Source organism: Staurois parvus, unplaced genomic scaffold, assembly GCF_062004578.1.
Source record: "Staurois parvus isolate SC_StPar_1 unplaced genomic scaffold, SC_StPar_1.0 ptg000169l, whole genome shotgun sequence".
NCBI classification, from domain to species: domain Eukaryota; kingdom Metazoa; phylum Chordata; class Amphibia; order Anura; family Ranidae; genus Staurois; species Staurois parvus.
Window position 1 is genome coordinate 1,040,251 of NW_028317965.1, and position 21,694 is coordinate 1,061,944.

A 21,694-nucleotide genomic window follows, 5' to 3' on the forward strand; every position below is an offset into this window, starting at 1 on the left:
GCAGCAGCATGTATACCACACTTCCGCATGTATAGAATACCTGTTCCCCAATCGTATGCTGTGGTTTTTCCCCATATGCTTGTGCACCACTACAGGACGTAGGAGTCGGAGGATGGTTAGGAGTCAGAGTTTGGGGAATGGGAGTGCCCCACAGCAAGTGAGGTAACAGGCATTCAACACAATCAAATGGTTACAAATTGGGTCAAGGACAAAGGTGACATCTTACCGATCAGGAAGCCACAAAAGTATAGATACTCGTTTTATTACAGCCTAGGCGACATGTATTGTTGACTCCAAGTACTGTGAACCAGGGTTTGCTTAGCTTATAGATGTTGTATATTCAGCATACCCAAACTGTCACCAGGTGAATGCAACTTTAAGCTGTGAAACTAGGCCTACGTAAACCAGGGACCACTTGTAGTGTTTTGGGTCTTCTAAACTTTATCTCTTTCCTGAGTTCTTGAAATGGGTAAACATACAGTTAAGTCCATATATATTTGACACGGACACAATTTTAGTTTTTGTCAGGTATTTACCAAAACATATTCAAGCTATATAGTTATATAAGGGATATGGGCTGAAAGCGCACACTCGCAGGTTTAATTTGAGGGTATGTACATCCAAATTGGAGGAAGGGTTTAGGAATTACAGCTCTTAAGAGTAGCCATCCCCCCTTTTTCAAGGGACCAATTGAATCAAAAGCGGTTTCATGGCCAGGTGTGGGCTACTCCCTCATTATTTCTTTATCAATTAAGCAGGTAAAAAGTCTGGAGGTGATTCTAAGTGTGTTATTTGCATTTGGAATCTATTGCTGTGAACCTACATCGTGTTCAAAGGAGCTGTCCATGCAAATGAAACAGGCCATTGTAAGGCTTCAAAAACAAAACAAATCCATCAGAGAGATGGCAGCAACATTAGGAGTGGCCAAATGAACAGTTTGGTACATTCTGAGGAAAGAAGAATGCACTGGTGAGCTCAGCAACATAAAAAGGCATGGATGTCCACGGAAGACAACAGTGGTGGATGATCAAAGAATCCTCTCTATGATAAAGAAAACCCCAATCACAACATCCAGACACGTGAAGGACACTCTCCAGGAGTGGACGTATCACTCTCAAAGTCTACAATCAAGAGAAGACTTCACGAGAGTAAATACAGAGGGTTTACCACAAGGTGCAAACCATTCATAAACCTGAAGAATAGAAAAGCAAATACAGAGGGTTGAAACTAAGATGGATGAAAGATTAATCTGTACCAGAATGACGGGAAGAAAAAAAAGTGTGGAGAAGGCTTGGAACAGCTCATGATCCAAAGCAAACAATATCATCTGTAAAACATGGTGAAGGCAGTGTGATGGCATGGGCATGCATGGCGTCCAGTGGCACTGGGTCATTGGTGTTTATTGATGATGTGACAGAAGACAGAAGCAGCCGGATGAATTCTGCAGTGTTTAGAGATATACTCTCAGCCCAGATTCAGCCAAATTCAGAAAAGTTGATTGGATGGTGCTTCACAGTACAGATGGACAATGATCCAAAACACACTGCAAAATCAACCCAGGAGCTTTTAAAGAAAGAAGTGGAATATTCTGCAACGGCCGAATCAATCACGTGATCTCAACCCAACTGAGCATGCATTTCACTTGCTGAACGCTTGAGGTGATTGTAGCCGTATTAGTGCATTTGCGACAGAAACAATTGAGTACTGTCCGTGATACTTTTTTTATTTGCACTAACATACAATTTTGAGGACAAGCTTTCGGGGTACGTCCCCTTCTTCAAAGTTCAAGCAGTACTATTACAAATCACAAAGTTTAAGCAGAATGTTAGAAGGGATGAAACGCTGAACACAAAACTAAAGAAGGCTGAAAGACCCACAAAGAACTGAAGACAGCTGCATTTAGAGCCTGGCAAAGCATCGGAAAGGAGGAAACCCAGTCTTTGGTAATGTCCATGGGTTCCAGACTTCATGCAGTCATTGCCAGTAAAGGATTCTCAACAAAATATTAAAAAATAAACATTTTATTCATGATTATATTCATTTGCCCAATTACATTTGAGCCCCTGAAAATGGAGGGACTGTGTATAAAAATGGTTGCAGTTCCTAAAATTTGTACTTGATATTTATGTTCAACCCCTTGAATTAAAGCTGAAAGTCTGCACTTCAAATTCATTTGGATTGTTTCGTTTTAATTTATTCTGGTGGCATACAGAGCCCAAAGTATGAAAATTGTGCCTGTGTCCAAATATATATGGACCTAACTGTGTATACAAGTTATAATTATATTAGCTTACCACATAGATTCCACCGTGTTGACCATCATGGATTTTATTATGCCTGACAATGGGGCAGCTGTTTGTACGTATCTGTATTCCTGCTAAAGCATTGCCTGTTGACACAAATTAAAATCTTATAAGGGACAAGCAGTACAGGAATACCATATGCAAGAAACCCAAAAGATAAAAAAAAAGTACATACCATAAATGTCATTTTCTTCTATAAGGCCTCTTCCGTCACCAAAGATATACACACCACCTTGGTTTCCATTAAAAATTGCATTTCCCCTTGAAACATAAAAATAAATTTAGTCAGTAACAGTTAAGACTAGTTTAAAAAAAAAAAAAAAAAAAGATACCAAACAAAAAGGCCAAACTTTTCTCTCACCGTTTTTGAGCACTTTAAAAAACTATTTTTATTTTCGAAATATGCACCCCACATGTTCTGTGGTATGTGCTTTGTTCTGTAGGGTCCTGGGACATTTAGCTTTCCTAGACTTAACGTGTTACTAAACCCATAACTCTGCATTCACTCTATCACAGTACACAGAACATGGAAATGCAATTATTATAGTAAATATAAACTGCTAAATACCTTTTCTCATCAGCCGTATATAGCAGTCTTGTGACTGCTATCAGTGTCCAGCAGAGCACGGTTTACAGCTTGTAGGAGGAGTTTTCATTCTTCTGACCTCTGTCTGGACAGCGCTGATTGGCCCTGTGCTGATCACATGCACTCTCCCAAGAAAAAAAAAAACACAATCCTAATATGTCTGCATGGACTATGTCACCTAATGCTGCATTCCATCTGATCCTAAGCTTTGTCCATCACAATACTATGTAGATAATGTGACTGATTTACTAAAGGGAGTTATGTAAAAATTTACTTTAATTATGCGGTCACGTAAAAACAGGATTTTTGTACCAACCATAAAATACTTTTCCTGGCGTCCATTAAGGATACAGATGTCTTATCTCTGTTATCATGACGCCTACAGGAGGACTGGACACTGGCAAACAAAAAATTGTAGGCCAGCCCAGGATAACCTCTTCTAACACCAGCATGCCTCCGTTGAACAGAAAAGCTGTAATGAGTATATAATCAAACACAGAAGTGTGGGGTCTATATACGAGTCAGGGTCTAGTCCTGGACACGGTGCATGCAAAATGATGAGTGTATTCTAGTGATGCCTTCTAAAGATTCAGGATCTAACCAAACTACTGTAATGCCTGGACAGTCAAGGTCACTTTATCCAACGGGGGCCAGCGCCAACATTCCCTCAACAAGTGGTCATCTAAGTATCCCACAATAGGGATGTAATGAGAGCACAACAGGGCCAATACTGGAGGCGACACTTCTGCACACTTTAGATGCAGATAAGAGGCCAAAGGGCAGGGCAAAGAATTGGAACTTTATGAACCTCAAAAGCAAAGCGCAAGAAGCGATGAAAAGATAGAGACATGAAGGTACGTATCCTTGATGTCCACAGAAGCTAGAAAGTCTCTTGGCAAAGGGAAGCAATAAAAGACCTGGTAGACTCCATGCAGAATTTCTGAGGTCAAATATTGATTTTGAGTACTTTTAGATCAAATACGGGGAAGAAACCCTCCCCATGAGTTTGGCAACTGAACAGGTGGAAGTAAAATCCATAAAACTGTTTTGGCCACAGGATCTAAGGCAATGACACATTTCTGAGAATACCAGAGATGGTTTGATGGAGATCTGTTAACCTATGCAGTGACAATGGAAGGTTAAAAGGTGAGAAACTGAGGATGGAGCAGGGAGTGAAACTCCATTTTGTAGTCAATGGATACCACCTCCCAGCACCCACATTAAATAAAAAATTGCAAAAGGCACTAACACGTCCTAAGTGTACCCAGGCGCAACAGAGGGGGCACTACTGCGAAAAAAAATTGAATATAAAATTATAAATTACATAAAAGTGTATTCAGTCCTTGGAAAAATTCCATATAAAAACACCGTGGCATGAAGTGGCCAAGGCCAGTAGTCTCTCTTCCAAGCAGGATTTGTGGAGGCTCCCACCAGCAAACCACGTGTAAGAGAAAAGTAAAAAAAAAAAAAAATATCCAATCATGCAAAATATATTAAAAAGCATATCTATAAGTCTCCAGCAGATGGCATCATCAAGGTGGTCAATGGTGAGCAAGTCCCTCTAGGTCAGTGGTTCTCAAGCTTCCTAATGCCGCGACCCTTTAATACAGTTCCTCATGTTGTGGTGACCCCCAACCATAACATTATTTACCCAGTAATTATAATTCATGAGTGTCGTTTTATCTCCAATACTGCTGCTTTCAACACAGTAGCTGCTTTTAACAGAGTAGCTGCTCTTTACACATCGGAAATATGTGTTTTCTAATGGTCGTAGGGGACCCCTGTGAAAGGGTCGTTCGACCCCCAAAGGGGTCGCGACCCACAGGTTGAGAACCACTGCTCTAGGTGGATGTGATGTAAGGTGCTTAGAATCAGTAAGTCAACTAAGGGAACACCAGAAAGAACCATCAGCAGCAGCAGACTGTGTGTGTATATCACTTGCACGATAACCATTGTTACAGCCAACAAAATGGCCAAGATGACGTCATGCATGACATATAAGCTTAGTTACAAGTTTCAGGGCAAGGCACGCCTTTGTCAAGTACTAAGTACAATCTGTACTTGGTTAGTTTCACTGGAGGGCAGGGGAGACATCAGGGGTCTAATAAACCCCTGATGTCTCCAGAAGGAAGACCTGTCACTATCCAAAGCTATAACAAAGGGCTTGTTAGCAATAGAGTTAAATAATAAAAAAATAAAAAAAAAAGTGGAAAAGATTATAAAAAAAAAAAATGAGATGCAAACCTGTTCCCCCCACGCATACACACATCCATATGTAGGTGCAGCATGCATATGTAAACAGTGACTGCACCACACATATGAGGTATCAGTGCAAATGTCAGAGTGAGAGCAATAATTCTACGGCCATAATTCATAATCAAGTCTAAATGAAAAGCCTGCAAAGACTTTTAAAGTACCACCTAGGGACAATTTTAGGTAATCTTTACATGTATCTACAAGGGTCATTCAAGTCAAACCGGGACTTTTAATTTTACATGCATAAAAAGGGATGCTATTGTGGCGGTACTTCACGCAGTATTAACTGGCAAGTGTGTCCTATTTCTGATAGCGGCGCACATGTTGCGGACCAGTCAAGAGACTGTTGCTCAAGATGGCAGACAACAGTGTTCGTGCGTGCATGGAACAGCATGTGGTGATTAAGTTTCTTGTGAACAAAGGCATAAATCCAGCGGATATCTACAGAAGACTTCAAGCACAGTACGGTGATGAGACGCTCAGCCGCAGTAAGATATTTGAATGGTGCAAACATTTCAAAGATGGCCATACGTTCGCCAGTGATCCTGGCCGTGCTGCTTCTCAGACCACAGCAGACATTCCTGTGAACATTCACCATGGATAATCGACACGTAACCGGTCGTGCAATGGCACAAGTGACAAATCTTTCAGTGGGAAGGGTGAACACAATCATTCATTAATGTCCTAGGATGGTTCAGGCATGGTGACAAATCTTTCTTAGCCAAAGCTTTCCAGGCATTAAACGCTGGGATAAGTGTATAAATATAGCAGGGGATAATAAATAAATGTGGATGTTGAAAAATAAACGTGGTTTCCACTCCTTGATATTTGTTCTTTTATCATATAAACTCAAAAGTCACGGTTTAACTTGAACGCCCCTCACTCCTTAATCATCTTTAATATAATACAAAAAAAATGGGGTAATATATAAAGCTTGTGTATATTAAAATTTACTGTAGTGTAATTTTTCCTGCAAACTTGTGTTTGATAAAGGGCTGTGCAAATGTGTGACATAAAAAAATTGCCACCAATTGATTCTCCAGGGCCTCTGCTTTCAAAAAATATATGTTTTGGTATTCCAAGTAATTTTTTAGCAAAAGATGCTGAATTTAGTGTGTGGGAAAATTTTTTAAAAAAATGGCCCTGGCATCAAGTGGTTAAACTGCAACATCCAAGGAAAATTCATAGCAGGGGTGCCAATGCTTTCTAAAGAGTTTACCATTACAGTTGTGGAGAATACATAAACTTTACAGCTACAGGAAAAGTGTGAACACATTTGATTAAAACTCTTCAAGCCTGGCCAAAGACTGGTACAAAATAGTAATAGGATGACACTGCTGCCACACAAGAGCTCCAAAGAATTACATATGCAATGTTTTCTCTGTTCACCTTGCAAGCCTGATTAATGTTCTAAGAAGGGCAATTCTTGAAACAGCCAGCCCTTAACCTGCACCCATTTCAGCAACACCACAAAAGCAAATGTTAACTACTTACCGTATGGTTGGGTCACTATTTGAGGTAATCCATACACCAGCAAAATTGTTTGCATAGATTTTGTTCTCCAAGAACTGTCCTCTCCCTTTTTCATGGACATATATCCCTCCCGTCTGACCATGGTGGATTTCACATCTGACCACCGTGGGATTGGCATAGGCTTTCACCTCAAAGCCTGCTATTCGATTCCTATGGATGTTGCAGCTTTCGAAGTAACCCTGCAGGAAACCACAGAGGGTAAAATGCAACAATTTTATAATGAAATAACAAAGGGGAAAAAAAAGTATATGTGAAAACAGACAAACCAGAACATAGTGAGGGGAATTCAATAAAGTTGCTGCACCACTTTTCTGGCGGTAATCGCACTTAATGTATTGCTACAGATTCATAAAGCATTTGCGACAATTTGGTTCTGACTTGCGACTCGTTCACCCAATTCAGATAGCTCTAAAATGCGCTGCTTTTACATTGTGCCAAATGTAAAAGTGGAGCTAATTAGCATCATCTCTTTTGGCGTACAAAGAGGAAAACGAACGACAGATTCTGCAAAAGTTTCCTCGTGCATTCTAAAGCATGAGCCAAATTCAAGTACAAGTTCTAGACATGTATATGAATTCAGCGCATTCTGCACCACTTTTAGAACACGAGACACTTTCGTAAAATCTGCCTGCGCCAATCTTTATGCATTCTAGGGAGGATTTTTTTGTGCAGTAGAAGTACAATTATAAAGAACCGAACATAACTCGGCTTATGCAAGAACTTAAATATCCAGTTTCAAATTATAACTACCCAAACTTGCCTTTTAAAGATTTACATTTCCTCTTTAGTTTACTTTGACCGTGTCTCATGCCTCAGTTTACTTGATGGGGTGAAGGTCACCCAAATAGTGACAATTGCTGCCCTATCTACTGCCTGTCCTTCTACGCTGCACACTCGGAAGCTGGGAGACAGTGTGTGAGCTCAGGTAGCTAAAAGAGCAGCAATTGTCACACTTCAGGTGATATTTCAGCCCAACCGCTGATTTCTGGGAATTTAAAACAAAAGGAAAAAAAAGACTACTCGCACTGTGAGAGAAAAGCATTTTTGAAATCACTAATGTCAGGAGGTTCCCTGTTGAAGAGAGCTCACCACAGACCCCACCAAGTCCATTCAGACCATCCGCACTCAGACAATGCTGTTCCTCTGTATTGAAAAGTGTGGGGGGGGGGGGCAAACAAAAATTGAGACTCCCCATGTGACCATGAAGTTGGGAGGGGAGTGGCCTCAGAGCGGCAGATTTACTAAAACTGGTGCACTCTGAATCTGGTGCAGCTGTGCATTGCAGCCAATCAGCTTCTAACTTCAGCTTGGTCAATTAAGCTGTGGCAATAGAACATGGAAGCCAACTGGTTTCTATGCACAGCTGCACCGGAATTTGTGCTCTCCAGTTTCTGTAAATTACCCCCATTATGTTCCAAAAGGGGAGCGGATTGCACCCTCAGAAGTCAGTCTTCCAGGTACCTTACAATAAGGATCCCCTGGTATCATAAAAATCCCAGAATACGAGCCAGGACCTTGGAGAATACCTTGGGAACCATGGACAGGCTGAACAGCAGGGCCACAAACTGAAATGACATTCCTATCCCACAGACAGAAAGCAACCTGTTGAGATGATTGAGAGCCAGAGTAGCACAAACATTCCTGTCCAGTTTCAGAATCTTAACCCCTTCGCGCCTAAGGGTAAAACAAATCTAAATGCCTAAGCACAATTTTGCAATGTTGACATGTGTTAGCAAAACCGTACATATCATCACAACTACTTTGTACATCCAGGGGAATTATACAGCGTTTTTTTAAGGACAAATTGGGCTTTCATTTGGTGGTAAATGGTAATGGATATCTCTTGAAATTTTTTTATTATCAAAGGAAAATTGGCACAAAATAATAAAAAAAAAAAACATCTTTTTTTTTATTTAGCTGTGTGTTTCTTGTTATTACCATAACCTACCACGAAAGAACAGCCCAAAATAAGTTATCCAGCACTTGATGATCGTAGCGATATCATATATGTGTATGTTATTTGTGGTTTGTACCCATAGAACAGCCCAGAAACAACAGTGCGTATTTTGTTTGTCTTTTTTTTTTTTTTTTACCTAAAACACACTGACATTGACACGAACACCATTATTTTTTTTATTTTTTTTTTTTAAACCCTGACCTTGACCCAAACAAACAACCCTGGCACTGAACTAGATCAAACCTTGATCTATGTATTTTTTCATTTTATTTTTTAATATTTATTTTTTTCTTTTTTTAAAAAAAAAAACATTTTTCTCTCTATGCCAGGAGTTAGAGATACAATGTATCTCTCTTCTACATTCATAGAGAGAGTAAAAAACAAGGGGGCTGGGCTGCACAGTGACTGATCACTGTGATAGCCAATCAGAGGCTATCACAGTGATCATGTTACCCGGAATCGGGAGTCCCGGGTCCCGATCGTTGGAACGGGACCCGGGGCTCTCAGTGACACCGCGGTCTTTGTGCTGGGTGCGCGCAGTGCAGCACGGTCTTTGTGCTGGGTGCGCGCAGTGTGGCGCGCTCCCAGCACAAAGACAGGTACGCAAATATGCGGCCCCACGGAAAAAAGCCCAGTTCCGTGAGGCCACATATTTGTGTGACATCGGCGTCAAGGGGTTAAAGAGGTTTAAGTAGAAACCGCAGAACCTCTCGTCCTCTGGAACCTGAACAAATCAACTCCCTGAAAAAGGAAGATTATCAAGCAACCTTTTCTACAGATTCAAAGCAAACCTAATGCATCTAAAGGGAAAGCTCTGGATATCAACCAGGGAGCCATGAGCCACTATACTGCAGATCCACTCATCTGCCATCTCCCCCTCCCAAAATTCTGCAAAGGCCTGCAAAAGTCCACCCACCCGAGAGACTTGGGTCCTTGGTGTAGCTGGCTGGGGAGCCTAGGACTTTACATGGAAATGAGTTTTTGGCTAAGAGTCCAAGGCCTTGTGATGGCAAAGAGAATGTCTCATTGAGCAGAAGGAACAGCAGTTTTTGGAATCATGTGTCCATCCTACTCTTTAAACTGTAACAGAATGCTCTTACCTCTTGATGTGTTCTGGATATAAACATCCAGGTCAAATCGAAAAAATGTTTTCTGTGAAAAGGAAAAACACCGCACACTACCTTTTCAGGGCTACCCAAAATAAAAAAATTTTTTTTTTTAGAGAACAAGAAACCAGGCATCTCCCAAAAATAGCATAATCTTTAGAGGGAATCCTTCTAAACAGGCACTAAGCCCATACCCTTTTGACTTTGGCAGACCCCGATAGCCACAACAACCAGTTGCACAGCTGCTCCTACCAAGGCAAAAGAAGCTTCACAACAATGCCTCCAGACGTTTGCTGAAATCCTTAAACATCAGAACTACATCCCTTCGATATGGGAGGTTCTTGCTGCGGCAACATGTTGCTGGATATACCAGAAGCATATGCTTCCTGTCCTAATGAGTGCAAAACAGGGTAGCACTAGCAGGGGTATCATGGGGCTGTTACAATCTGCTGTCATTAGATCAAATCCCACTATAGCGACCTTAGCTTTATACATATAAAAAAAAATAACAGTAAGGAACTATTAATTCAGGGCTGACTTAACTCATGGGCGTGAACATGTCACATTAAGGTAGGTCATTCATCTAAGCGGGTTGCCTAACGCACCAAAAGAAGTGAGTGCAGCATTCCTGGCAGTGCATCCCATGCATGTCAGAAAGATGCATTTGGGTGCCTTTCAGAATGAATAGCACCGCATTTCACCAACGCTTGTTACAGTGGGTTGCAGTAATGCACACATCACTATAGCAAATTAGTAGGAATGGGCCCTAAATCCTATCAACAGAAAATAAAAAGACAAGATTAGAACATACCATGCCATGGTCAAACGTGAACACACCAACATCCCGACCATGGTGAATATGGTTTCTCCTAATAATAGGGTTGCCGTGATTTTTTACCCATATACCAGCTAATGCATTATTGGAGATTTCATTGTCTTCATAAATCCCCTGCAAAAAAACAAATACTATTAAAAGAAAAAAAAGAAAACCCTCAGATTCACAATCAACCAATGATGATTAAGCTATGACTGAATTTTTTTTTTCCCATTAAAAAATATCAGAAGTGAAGATATTTTTGTGAGAATTCATATTTTCAGATGATTTCCTTCCTACCCAATAAAGAATTCCTTTCTACTCTACTTTATACAGCTACAGAATGATATGCCAGCCACATGCAGTTAGGGTTCGTTCACACATGCGGCAACACCCTGTGTTTAAGTCACGTTTGAGCAGTGTTTTTAAAGCCTCTTAATTGCCCTTCAATGCCTGCCATAAATATTACAGCAGCATGTTGCTTTCAGGAAGCATCGCTGCTTATCAGCTGCTTCCATTAATTTCAAAAGGTGCCTATAGCGTTTACGGTGCACTAATTCTCCGCTCCTCGCAAGACCTCCTGCTCTCTAGCTCCCTTGTCTCCTCCTCCCATGCTCGTCTCCAGGACTTCTCAAGGGCTTTACCCATCCTCTGGAACTCCCTACCCCAAGCTATCGCCTACTCTGCTCACCTTTAGGCGCACTCTGAAAACCCATCTCTTCAGGAAAGCCTACCCCGACCCCAGCTAATACTGGAATCAACTACTCCTCCTACCACTCCATCCCCCACAGCTTATTACCTCTTGTACCACTATCCCCTCCTTCCTAGATTGTAAGCTCCAAGGAGCAGGACCCTCTAATCCCTCTTGTATTGAACTGTATTGTTACTGTATTGTCTCCCACTATAATGTAAAGCGCTGAGCAAACTGTTGGCGCTATATAAGTCCTGTATAATAATAATAATAATGATGATGATGATGATGATGATATGAAGCGTTTTTCAGCTGTGCACTAGAGGAGAGGCAGTGGAGGTTCCTGTATCCCAGAATGCACTGGGAAATAATAGACAACTAGATAGAGCAGCTCCAGCCACTTCTGGTTTGTACAGAGCAGCTGTGTGGTAACTGGTCCTGCAGACAGGCAAAAGCATCAAGTCCGCCAGCAATACCAACAGTGCCCAAGCAGGGACAGAGGCATTGAGCATTAGTGCCAGTGGTGAAGCTATTTGTGTCAGCAAACTGTTGGTGCCAGTGAGTAAAGGAATTCATCTTGCAAAGAAATCACAAAAATGTCTGCTATCACACCACAAGCTAACCACGCCTCAAAGAAGATTATTTGCTCTACATCAGTTCCCCTTTTAAGCACTTCACCCTAGAAAAAACACTTCCATGGGCATTTAACAAGCTTTTCTTGATGCTTTTTAACGCTTCAAAACCACAGGCTCATTAATGAGTGCCGCTTCATTCTTCATAATTAACACACGTGTGAACGAGTCCTTAGGACTTTTACTCAACTTCTTTGTGACAACAGAACAGATTAGCGCCTTTCCCATACCAGACACCCAAACAAATGATGTGCCTGTGGCCATCTCATCACTAAATAATGCTGAGCAAAAGCAGATGTTCATATCTCAATAAATGCGCCAAAGTGTAAACTAAGTTATTCTGTTTATGTTGGCCACAGAGATTTTCCAGATTTGATCAGTGTTGATCCAGTGAATAGCACGAGATCTACCTGAATGGATATTTAAAATAGATGGTTTAGGCTGAGCCTAACACTATGGAAATTTAGCTTACCTACCAGTTCAAAAATGAAACATTGTCTCTGTATGAAAAAATGTCTCTGTATGGCCAACTTTAAACACAAGTTTAACTGGCAACAATTATGTACAAAAAAAAAAAAGCAACACGAATTTAAAGTTTACAGTTTTATTATGTTTTAAAGAATATTAAAACCGTAGGACTAATGATTACCTCTGCATGGTCGGTGATATACAGTCCTACATTTTCACAGTCACTGATGTTACAGTGTTTGATGTTCGGACATGCGCCCTGGCCACTTACACACACCGCAGAGCCGACTGCAAGAGAAAACAGCAATAACGCATTATACCCAATTATGATAACCAGTAAAATGACACGATCTTACGGACTTTTATTGACATGAAAATTATGTGCCAGGTACCTGTGCAAGTGCTGCGGATTATACAGTGATCAATGACTGGGCTGCAGTTCACTGTGATCTCTAAACAATGATGTGCATTATGGTGCTGGGCAGACTTGTCATCAGGGTTGAACTACAACAAAAGCAGAATAGAATACTTTGCAATTATTGAAAAAATTTTACATTTCAAGGTTCTGGTTTAGCAATTTAGTGCATCATACATTCTCAAAATATGTAATACATTGAGGTTGATTTACTAAATAGACTGCAATTTGCAAGTGCAGTTGCTCCAGAGCTTAGTGAAACTTCACTTTGTGAAGAACATGATTGGATGATGGAAGTAAGCAGCAGAGCCGCCCCCACCCCCATTTACTAAGCTCTGGAGCATGGAGTATTTGCCTTTAGTAAGTCAACTCCATTGTATCCTTGAGCATATAAAACATTTACAGTAACTATGACAAAACGTTTACATGGCACAAGCAAAACTTTCCAGGTAGTGCTCCAAGTGTAAAATAGTAAAATACTTTCCAGGCAGTGAATATCAATAGACTTGAGTGAAGGTAGCTGGACACATATACTTCCTATATATACTGATGTGACATTTCAACAGCAATGATCACACAGATCAACAATTTAAATACTATAGCCCTCTTCAGTGTGTTCTGGATTTTAAGTTATCCTAATAAAAGCTACAAAAAAGAGTAATCGTAAAAAAGAAAAAAAAAAAAAAACCAGCCCATCTTCACAAAAAAAAAAAAAAAGAAAAATATGAACTACAGACCTCAGATACAGACATCTCTGCATTATGCTCAATCTGCTATACAACACTGGGAGGACTGCCAGAGGAAACCACGGCAAGGGCTGCAGCAGTGAGTAAGGTTTTGGTAATTAAAGTCTGTAATGTTACAGGCCGGTTTCATTTCCAAAGGCCCCAAAGCCTTTAATTATACAATAATCTAAAGTACAGAATAATTAAAAAAGGAAACATGCACATATACAGATGGAATACTATTAAAAGGAGTTTTATCTGCCACAGGATTTGTATTTTTGTCTATCTAGTTATGAAATTTACACAGCTCAGCAACACAGCGTAGCTGGGCAGAGGGCAACGCAGAAGGGATACTGAAGTGTATTCTCTATCCCCAGCATTCCAAATGGACAGTGAAACAGCAGTTACAGACTGATGAGGTCATCTCTTAGTTCGCACTGTATGTTCCCTGACAGCACATTTGAAGCAGTACACCTGACTCCCTGGTCCTGCCCCTTCCTCTCTCAGTCTGATTGCTGCAGTATAAGGGTCTTCAAAAATAAACACAAAAGACCACAAAACTTAAAAAGTGGTATATATTTAAAGGCTAAGTCCACGGTTTGCAAAATAAATAAATACATTAATTAAATTAATTAAATAAATAAATGCAAAATTTGCGCAAAAAAAAAAAAAGGGAGAATTTATTAGTTTTGCAAATCAACCTGTAAAGCATTGCAACCATGATCAGTGGAACTCTGGTACAATGACAGGCTCCTGCAGACTCTTCCTCTGGCTTTCTATCTTTGCAAGGTATGCACTTTCAGTTAGAGAGTCTACGTGCAAAAGGTGGCAGATGGAACTCATTTATTCACAGATCTCCTAATAATAGACAGAGCTGTGCACATGGAGCCAAGCACAGCTGTGCACATTTCAAATCTGACAGTTGCAGCAGGAAAGAATCACGCACACTGTAAAAGAGTATGGGTAGGGTCTGATTGGTACCATGTTACACCTTAAAAAAGAAAAGTTCATCTTTTGTAACGTTACATCCATATTCAGGGTGTAACAGGTTATCAAGGACTGGCCCCCACTCCCTTCTGATCCCCCACTGTGACATCTATTGGGGATCATCTCCCTCGCTAGCTGTCGCAATTTTAAAAATGTGGCCATGCAGGGCACCGCCCACCTGGCCACATCACTCATTTACCGTATTCTGTGAATGGGAAAACTACAAGTTCCGTCAGCCTCTGCGGCTGTTGGCTTGTAGTTCTCAATGAATTACCATGGCGCTGTTATGCACTATGGTATTTAATGGATTCTTCCTGTCAGTGTGTATCTGCTTGCCCGTGCGGGGTATGAGCACACATACACTGAAAGGTTTGCAGGAGTCCTGCATGGCACCAGCAATCTTCTGATCGCTGGTGCAATGTTTTCCAGGTGCTCAAAACCAAAAAAAAAAAAAAAAGTGTAAGAATAAAATGTACATTTTTTTACCTGCACAAAAAAAAAAAAAAAAAAAAAAAAAAAAGAAGAAGTGCATTATTTTTTGTTAAAAGGTGAACTTATTCTTTAACTGCTTCAGCTCCATCCCATAGCAGAAATACTGCTACAGGGCGGCAGCTGTGCGCAAAATCACATATATATACATGTGATTTTGCATTTCCGGGTAGAGGGCGTGTGCAAGGCACTCGTGCACCCTACCTGCGCTGACATTTGTGGCCATCAATCATCAGGTCCCGGCTGGTGATTACTCGCCGGCGCCCGGTGATTGCCAAGTAACTGAGAAAGTACTGAAATTGGAGACAAGCAAGACAGACGCTCCTAACTTTCTTAGCTTCCTCCTAGTTTCAAAGCAAATTTACCAAGCCCTGCCTAAGGATCACCAGACCAGGAAAACTGCTTACAGCAAACATCCCATAAAGTTACAGTGGGTATAGAAAAGAATTCACCCCTCCCCTTAAAATAATCACACTATTTTGTTGGTTTGCAGCCTGAAATGAAGACAGACACGGCTTTTGGTTTATCTAGCTGTATTTACTCAGTGCAACTTTTAATATTCAAGGGAAAGATACAACACCAACATGTCAGAAAAAAATAAAAAAACAGAATCGATGAGTTGAAAAAAAAAAAATTATCAACCCCCTCCTAAAATACCTTGTAAACTGAAATCTGGTGTATAGCTAATCACCTTCTCAATGGCACACAAAGCCATTTGACTTTCAACTGTGTTCAGCTGTGGTCATTTTGATTAGCTCAGCATGAAAAGAGCTTTCCTGGAGCATTTCAGTCCCTGGTAGTGCAACTGAAGCAAGCCTTCAACTATGGGTGGCAAGGAATTGTCAAAAGATCTCCGACATAAAGTTGTGGACTGGTACAAGTCAGGTGATGGATACAAAAAAATTACAAAGGTTTTATCAATGCCTAAAAGGGCAGTCAAGTCTACTATTAAGAAGTGGAAGGTATTTGGTACAACGCAGACCCTCCCTGGATCAGGACGTCACTCCAAACTGGATGAAAAAGCCAAGAGGGAACTGGTCTAGAGGATACCAAGAAGCCTACAGCAACTCTTAAGCAGCTGCAGGAATTTATGACAAAGAGCAGTCATTGTGTGCATGTGACAAGATCACAAATTCGCCACAAATGTGGCTTGTATGGGAAAGTTGCAAGAAAAAAGCCACTCCTCAAAAAAGGCCACATGCAGTCACCACTGAGGTTTTCCAAAACACATCTTGAAGATTCTGAGGTCACATGGAACAAGGTGTTCTGGTCAGATGAGATACAAATAGAATGATTTGTCTGATGGAAATCCAGTGCAGCTCACATCCAAATAACACCATTGCTGCAGTAAAGCATTGAGGTTGTAATATCCTGTGATTGGGGGGGGGTTCTTTAGCAGGGAGTGGAGCACTTGTTAGGATAGAAGGAAAAATGGATTGAGCAAAATACCGTAAAATTCTTGAGGAATGTTTACCTTCCAACATGGCAAAAATACAGCAAAAATTAGCACACAGTGTTGGAGGAGAAAAAAGGGAATGTCCTTGCCCAACCTAGTAAGTGCCCAGATCTAAACACCATTGAAAATCTGTGGAATGACTTGAAGACTGCAGTCCAAAAATGTAACTGAACTTGAGCAGTTCAGCAAAGAAGAGCGGGCAAATATTGCAAAGTCTAGATGTGCAAAGTTAGTGGAGACATATCCCAACAGACTAAAGGCTGGAATTAAAGCAAAAGGTGGTTCAACAAAATACCGACACAAGGGGGTGATCCTTTTTCCAACGGATTCTGTTTTTGATTTTTTTTCTGCCATGTTGGTGTTATATCTTTCATTTGGATGTTATAAGTTGCACTGAGTAAATGCAGCTGGATAAAACAAAAACTGTGTGTCTTCATTTCAGGCTGCAAAGCAACAAAAATGTGATTATTTTAAAGGGTGGGGATTCCTTTCTATACCCACTGTATAGGGAAGTTACTTCCTTTCCACTTAATTGAGCGTCAGAAACAATTATGGGCTTAAATGATTAGTCAAATTTTGAGACAAGCACCCTTATATGGTTACAAGAACTGCCAGCTGAGATACTGGGTGGCTAGCACTGTGACCTTACAGCACTGTGGTTTAGATTTCAATTTACACCAGGGACACAATTTAAATGCCATTTATCTTCCCTGTGATGTCGTCTACTTTTCTGGGTACACCTGGTTTCTTTTAAAAAGCCAAATACAAACGAGCAGATTAAGTGGCTACAGCACAAGTAATTGCTGTAGCATGAAAATTACAATGTAAGCTTGTTTTGGCAGAGCTTGATGCAAACGATTTCAAGTACCCTAATGTGTTGTGTATTATATCAGAACTGTATGACTAAGAACATTTTAAATAAGAAGGTGGCACTTGCCAAGCCAAAGAGAAAAAAAAACAAAAAACAAAATGTTAAAAAGAAAATAAAATCCTGGTCAATTTAAAACACGTTAAAATACATGCTTACCCTGATTGTCATGTACCCAACATATGCATCTTCTGACCCCTCCATGAAAACAAATGTTGAGTCTCTAGTGTTTTCAATTATTACTTTGTCTGCAACTTTTCCTGGTGCTGTGAAGACAAATGAAACCGAACTTAACTAATTGTATGTTAAAGTTTCAATCTTTAACTATAAATGTACAATTTACCATACAATATTACCTGCACCAATCATTGTTATTGGGGACTCTATGTAGATCCACTCATCTGTATAGATGCCCGAATGCACAAAGATAAGTCCATCAAAGTGAGCTTCCTGGACACCACCTAATGCATCCTCAATCGTGTCGTAGTACTGGCAGAAAACATTGACAAAACATTTACCACACCACAAATCATATACCATCTGTACGCGTAAAGACTAAGTGATACTTACCAGCATATTTTCTCTGCCTTTATACCTTGTTGGATTGCTGTAAAAATGCTCTGCAAATCCAGGTTTAACATGAGCTCCTTTGTACTGTCAAGGATAAAACAAACATTGTTAATGTTCAACAATCCAAAGGAGATTTTTCCACTTATCTTTGGGTTGCAGGCAGAAGTGCATTATACATGCAATTTTTCCATTAGCAAAAAAAAAAAAAAAAACCCCTTTCTGTAGCCAGATTTCCATGTTTTCCCCTTATGTGTGCTAAGAGGTTTTTATAATTTGACTGCCAAGGACATGCCATATAAGTCATGACGATTTAAAGTTAGAACATGTCCATGGTGGGTTTAAATTGGTCTGTAAGCACTGCTGTGTGATAACACGGATTTAAGTGGCTGCAAAGCCATTCATATCACTTCTGGATATAGTGTTGAAAAAGCTACCCTGACTCCCGGATTACATGATCAGACACCACTCTGATTGGTTCCTCATTACTAGTGGGGTTCGAAGCTGTCCGTTTTAACACAGCCATAGCACAGAACAAAATTCCTAAAAGTGGTTGTAAACCTCAGACATGAAATATGAACAAAGTATATCCCTCTATAGTGTGTACTTATCTCTGTTAAGAGCACCAAGTGTCATTTCTGTCTGCTGCTTTGTTTCTCTGCTATCAGCTTGAGTCACTTCTGAAAAGTTATCCTGACAATCAAGAAAAAGAAAAAAAAAAAAAAAACAGTGACGGGGACTGACCTCCTATCAGATCCCAAAGCTGCCCTCACTGAGCTCTGCAGTGTGTAATGTAGCTATCCACCCCCTTTCTTCTGAACTCTCAGACAAGCTCTATAAATTCAGAATTTTGGCTGTACATAAGAGACTTCAGATGAACAGGTACAACTTAGATAAGAAGGAAGAGTTGTTTTATATATGTGCATCACCTGAGGCTAGCCACTTCACTGGGTATATGTAAGGGTTACAACCACTTCAAGAGACTGCTTTTCACATGGTGAATTCTGTGCAATCTTTGTTAGGCTGGTAATGGATTACAAATCCGAAAAAGTGCATCTTTCAGAAACTGCAAATGTTAAAAACGGATAAAAAGATGAGATAGGATCCTTTGATTGTACGCTCCTTGAGGGCAAGGACTGATGTGGACTGAGTTTTTATTTTAGAATACAAAAATTTAAATACCCAATTTAAAGCTCTAGCACTTTCAAGATGTGTACATTTAACAGCCATAACCCTTTTCTGTTAACCTATACCACCATTATTCATTCTACATTTAAGAAACCAAAAGTATAGATCTTTATACCAGTTGTTGAAAACTCTCCTTCCAGGGGTTTGGAGGTTCATACTCTTCAGGGTTAATCTGATAAAATTTCCCAGGTTCTGGATGCATCATAGGCCTTGTATACTCAAACACTTCCATGTATAATCGTTTCCTGCCAGAGAACAGTTGGACGTTAATACAAGTCTTTATATGAGCATATTAAGGAGTACATGAGTCGCCTCATTCCAAAAAAAGAAGAAAAAAAAATGGTTTACTTTATCATCATCTGCATGGCAAACTAAGTGCCCAGTCACATTAGTGCGATTTCATGTGTGATTTGCGAATTTAAATCGCATCCAATGAATGTGAATGTCATTGTCTTAACATGTGTGAATTGTAGCAGTGCGATTTCTAAATTAGTTCTTGCATTACTTTTTCTGCAGTTTTGTTGCAATTTCACATACATAGAATACAATAGCAATTGCATTGCAAATTACAAGAAATTGTTGAAAATCTTCACTAGTAGCAATAAAGATTTCTGAAATCATACCTGAAATCGCACTGAAGTTACACTGCTGCAATTTAAAATCACGCAATTTGTGTGTGACCGGTGACAGAAGAATTAGAGATCTCACCTGTAGCACATCCCTGCATTCTGTTGACTCAAAAGGCAAATTGTGGTCCATAATTTTATCATGACAAGACAAATCTGACAAACAGCTGGAAAAATCTCCACACACAGAACACAGAGAAAAGGAAAGAATCCCTTTCTAGACAAAAAAAAAAAAAAAAAAAAAAAAAACACACAAAAACATGGAACTCTCTGCCTGAATGCAATTTTACCCGAGACTTAGAGCAAGCCCTTTACTGTAGGAAAATGATTACTCCGTACACGTTGTCACAATTTTGCATACTATCACAACTACAGTCATGATGAGTACATGAACATCTTCAGTGAATGCTTTCAATTTTCAAAAGAAAGCAATTACTAAAGTAATGGGTAACATGGAGATGTCATGACAACCTTTACCAGCACTGGGCTGTAGTCGGAATGTCACAGAAATTGTTATTTCACATGTCTATTGTCCCTTTATAAAGCCTTTTTAACTAATTTCAAAAGTATTATTTCTGCAGCTCCAGCTTCCAGGGAACCTGCAGATTTCTCAAGTCTGATTATCCTCTAAATATTTGTGCTTAGTCAGATTTTTTTTTTTTTTTTTTTTTTATGTGCTTCTCCACACAATTTTTTTTTATATATAGAGTGCTCAGCATAAAATGAGTACACCCCAACACATTGGTCAGAAAACCTTTACTTTCCTTTCAGAATCAACATTTTCTATGGGACACTATACTACAAAATACTCCCACAAATGTGGGCCATTGATTGCAAAGTAGATTTGTTAATTTGCACACACAAAAAAGTATTTTTCCTAACAAATTCATTCAAGACCATGTTGCAAAAATGAATACAACCCAATGAAAGTCTTAGGAGCAAAGCTAAATTTTAGACAACAAAATCCTAATTAGCAAATTCAACTACAGGCAAGTCTAATTATTCATTAAACAGGTGTCCAGCACACAGGCGATTATAAAAGGGCATAACTTAAAGAAAACCCCTTCCATTTCATGCTGTCAGTAATGTTACCATATCGAAGAGAAATGTTACAAGGCATGAGAAAGAAAATTTCTTTACACGAGAAAGACAAAGGCTACAAGATCCGCAAAGCTTTACATGGGCTCGGTTCACACTGCTGCGGCTTGGGATCCAACTTGAGAAACCCCAAGTCGCATGATATGTGAAATCCCATGTTAGTCAATGAGAGCTGTCTTAATTAGCACTACTGAAGTCGCTCCGACTTTAGAAAAGGTTCCTGTACTACTTTAATGAGACTTCTATCCAACTTGTGCCCATAGACATTAATGGAAGTCGCCTCCAAGTTGGATTCTCATCTATACTGATGTGATTTCGATCCGACATTACAGAAAGATTACCCAGGCATTCCCGGAACGTTGCCTCAAAGTAGTGCTCAAATCGCCAGGCAAAGTCACACTTTCAGGTCGCAATAGTGTGAACCAAGACTTGTCAGCCAGAATACTGTAGCAAAAGTGATACAAAAAATTAACAAAGGTGGAACTGCAACCATCTCACAGAGACGTCCAGGCCATCCACAGGAGTTAACACCTCAACAGGAGTGTCGTCTGATGAGAAGGGTTGAAGAAAATTGCCATGCAAGTTCACTGCAATTAGCTAAAGAAGTAGAAAGCCAAACTGGGGTGATTGTTTTCTCTGACACAATACAGCGTACACTGCAGAGGAACAGCATGCATGGGTGTTGTCCAGGAAGGAAGCCTCTCCTAAATCCGATGCACAGAAAAGCCCGCCCAGAATTTGCCTGGGCCCATTCTGAAAAAGAGGACGACTGCTGGGGCTCTGTACTCTGCAGTGGTGAGACCAAGATAAATGTTTTTGGAACTGATGGCTTCAAAACTGTATGGTGTCGCAAAGGTGAGGAGTACAAAGAAAAATGCATGGTGCCTGCAGTGAAACATGGTGGTGGCAGTGTCCTTCTCTGGGGCTAT

General features: G+C 40.2%; 1 protein-coding gene across 2 annotated transcripts in view; it reads right to left on the minus strand.

The window, feature by feature from the left end:
* The window catches only part of FBXO11 (F-box protein 11), a 140,842-nt gene that overhangs the window by 36,682 nt on the left and 82,466 nt on the right, over window positions 1–21,694 (minus strand). For both annotated transcript variants that reach the window (XM_089676435.1, XM_089676434.1), the window contains exons 5-14: window positions 19,157–19,286; window positions 17,857–17,940; window positions 17,643–17,775; window positions 17,446–17,552; window positions 12,739–12,850; window positions 12,528–12,634; window positions 10,553–10,690; window positions 6,640–6,857; window positions 2,479–2,564; window positions 2,295–2,389 (exon numbers count right to left, since the gene is read on the minus strand). In XM_089676435.1, coding sequence (XP_089532561.1) covers window positions 2,295–2,389; window positions 2,479–2,564; window positions 6,640–6,857; window positions 10,553–10,690; window positions 12,528–12,634; window positions 12,739–12,850; window positions 17,446–17,552; window positions 17,643–17,775; window positions 17,857–17,940; window positions 19,157–19,286 — 1,210 coding nt within the window. The remainder of the gene's footprint in view (window positions 1–2,294; window positions 2,390–2,478; window positions 2,565–6,639; window positions 6,858–10,552; window positions 10,691–12,527; window positions 12,635–12,738; window positions 12,851–17,445; window positions 17,553–17,642; window positions 17,776–17,856; window positions 17,941–19,156; window positions 19,287–21,694) is intronic.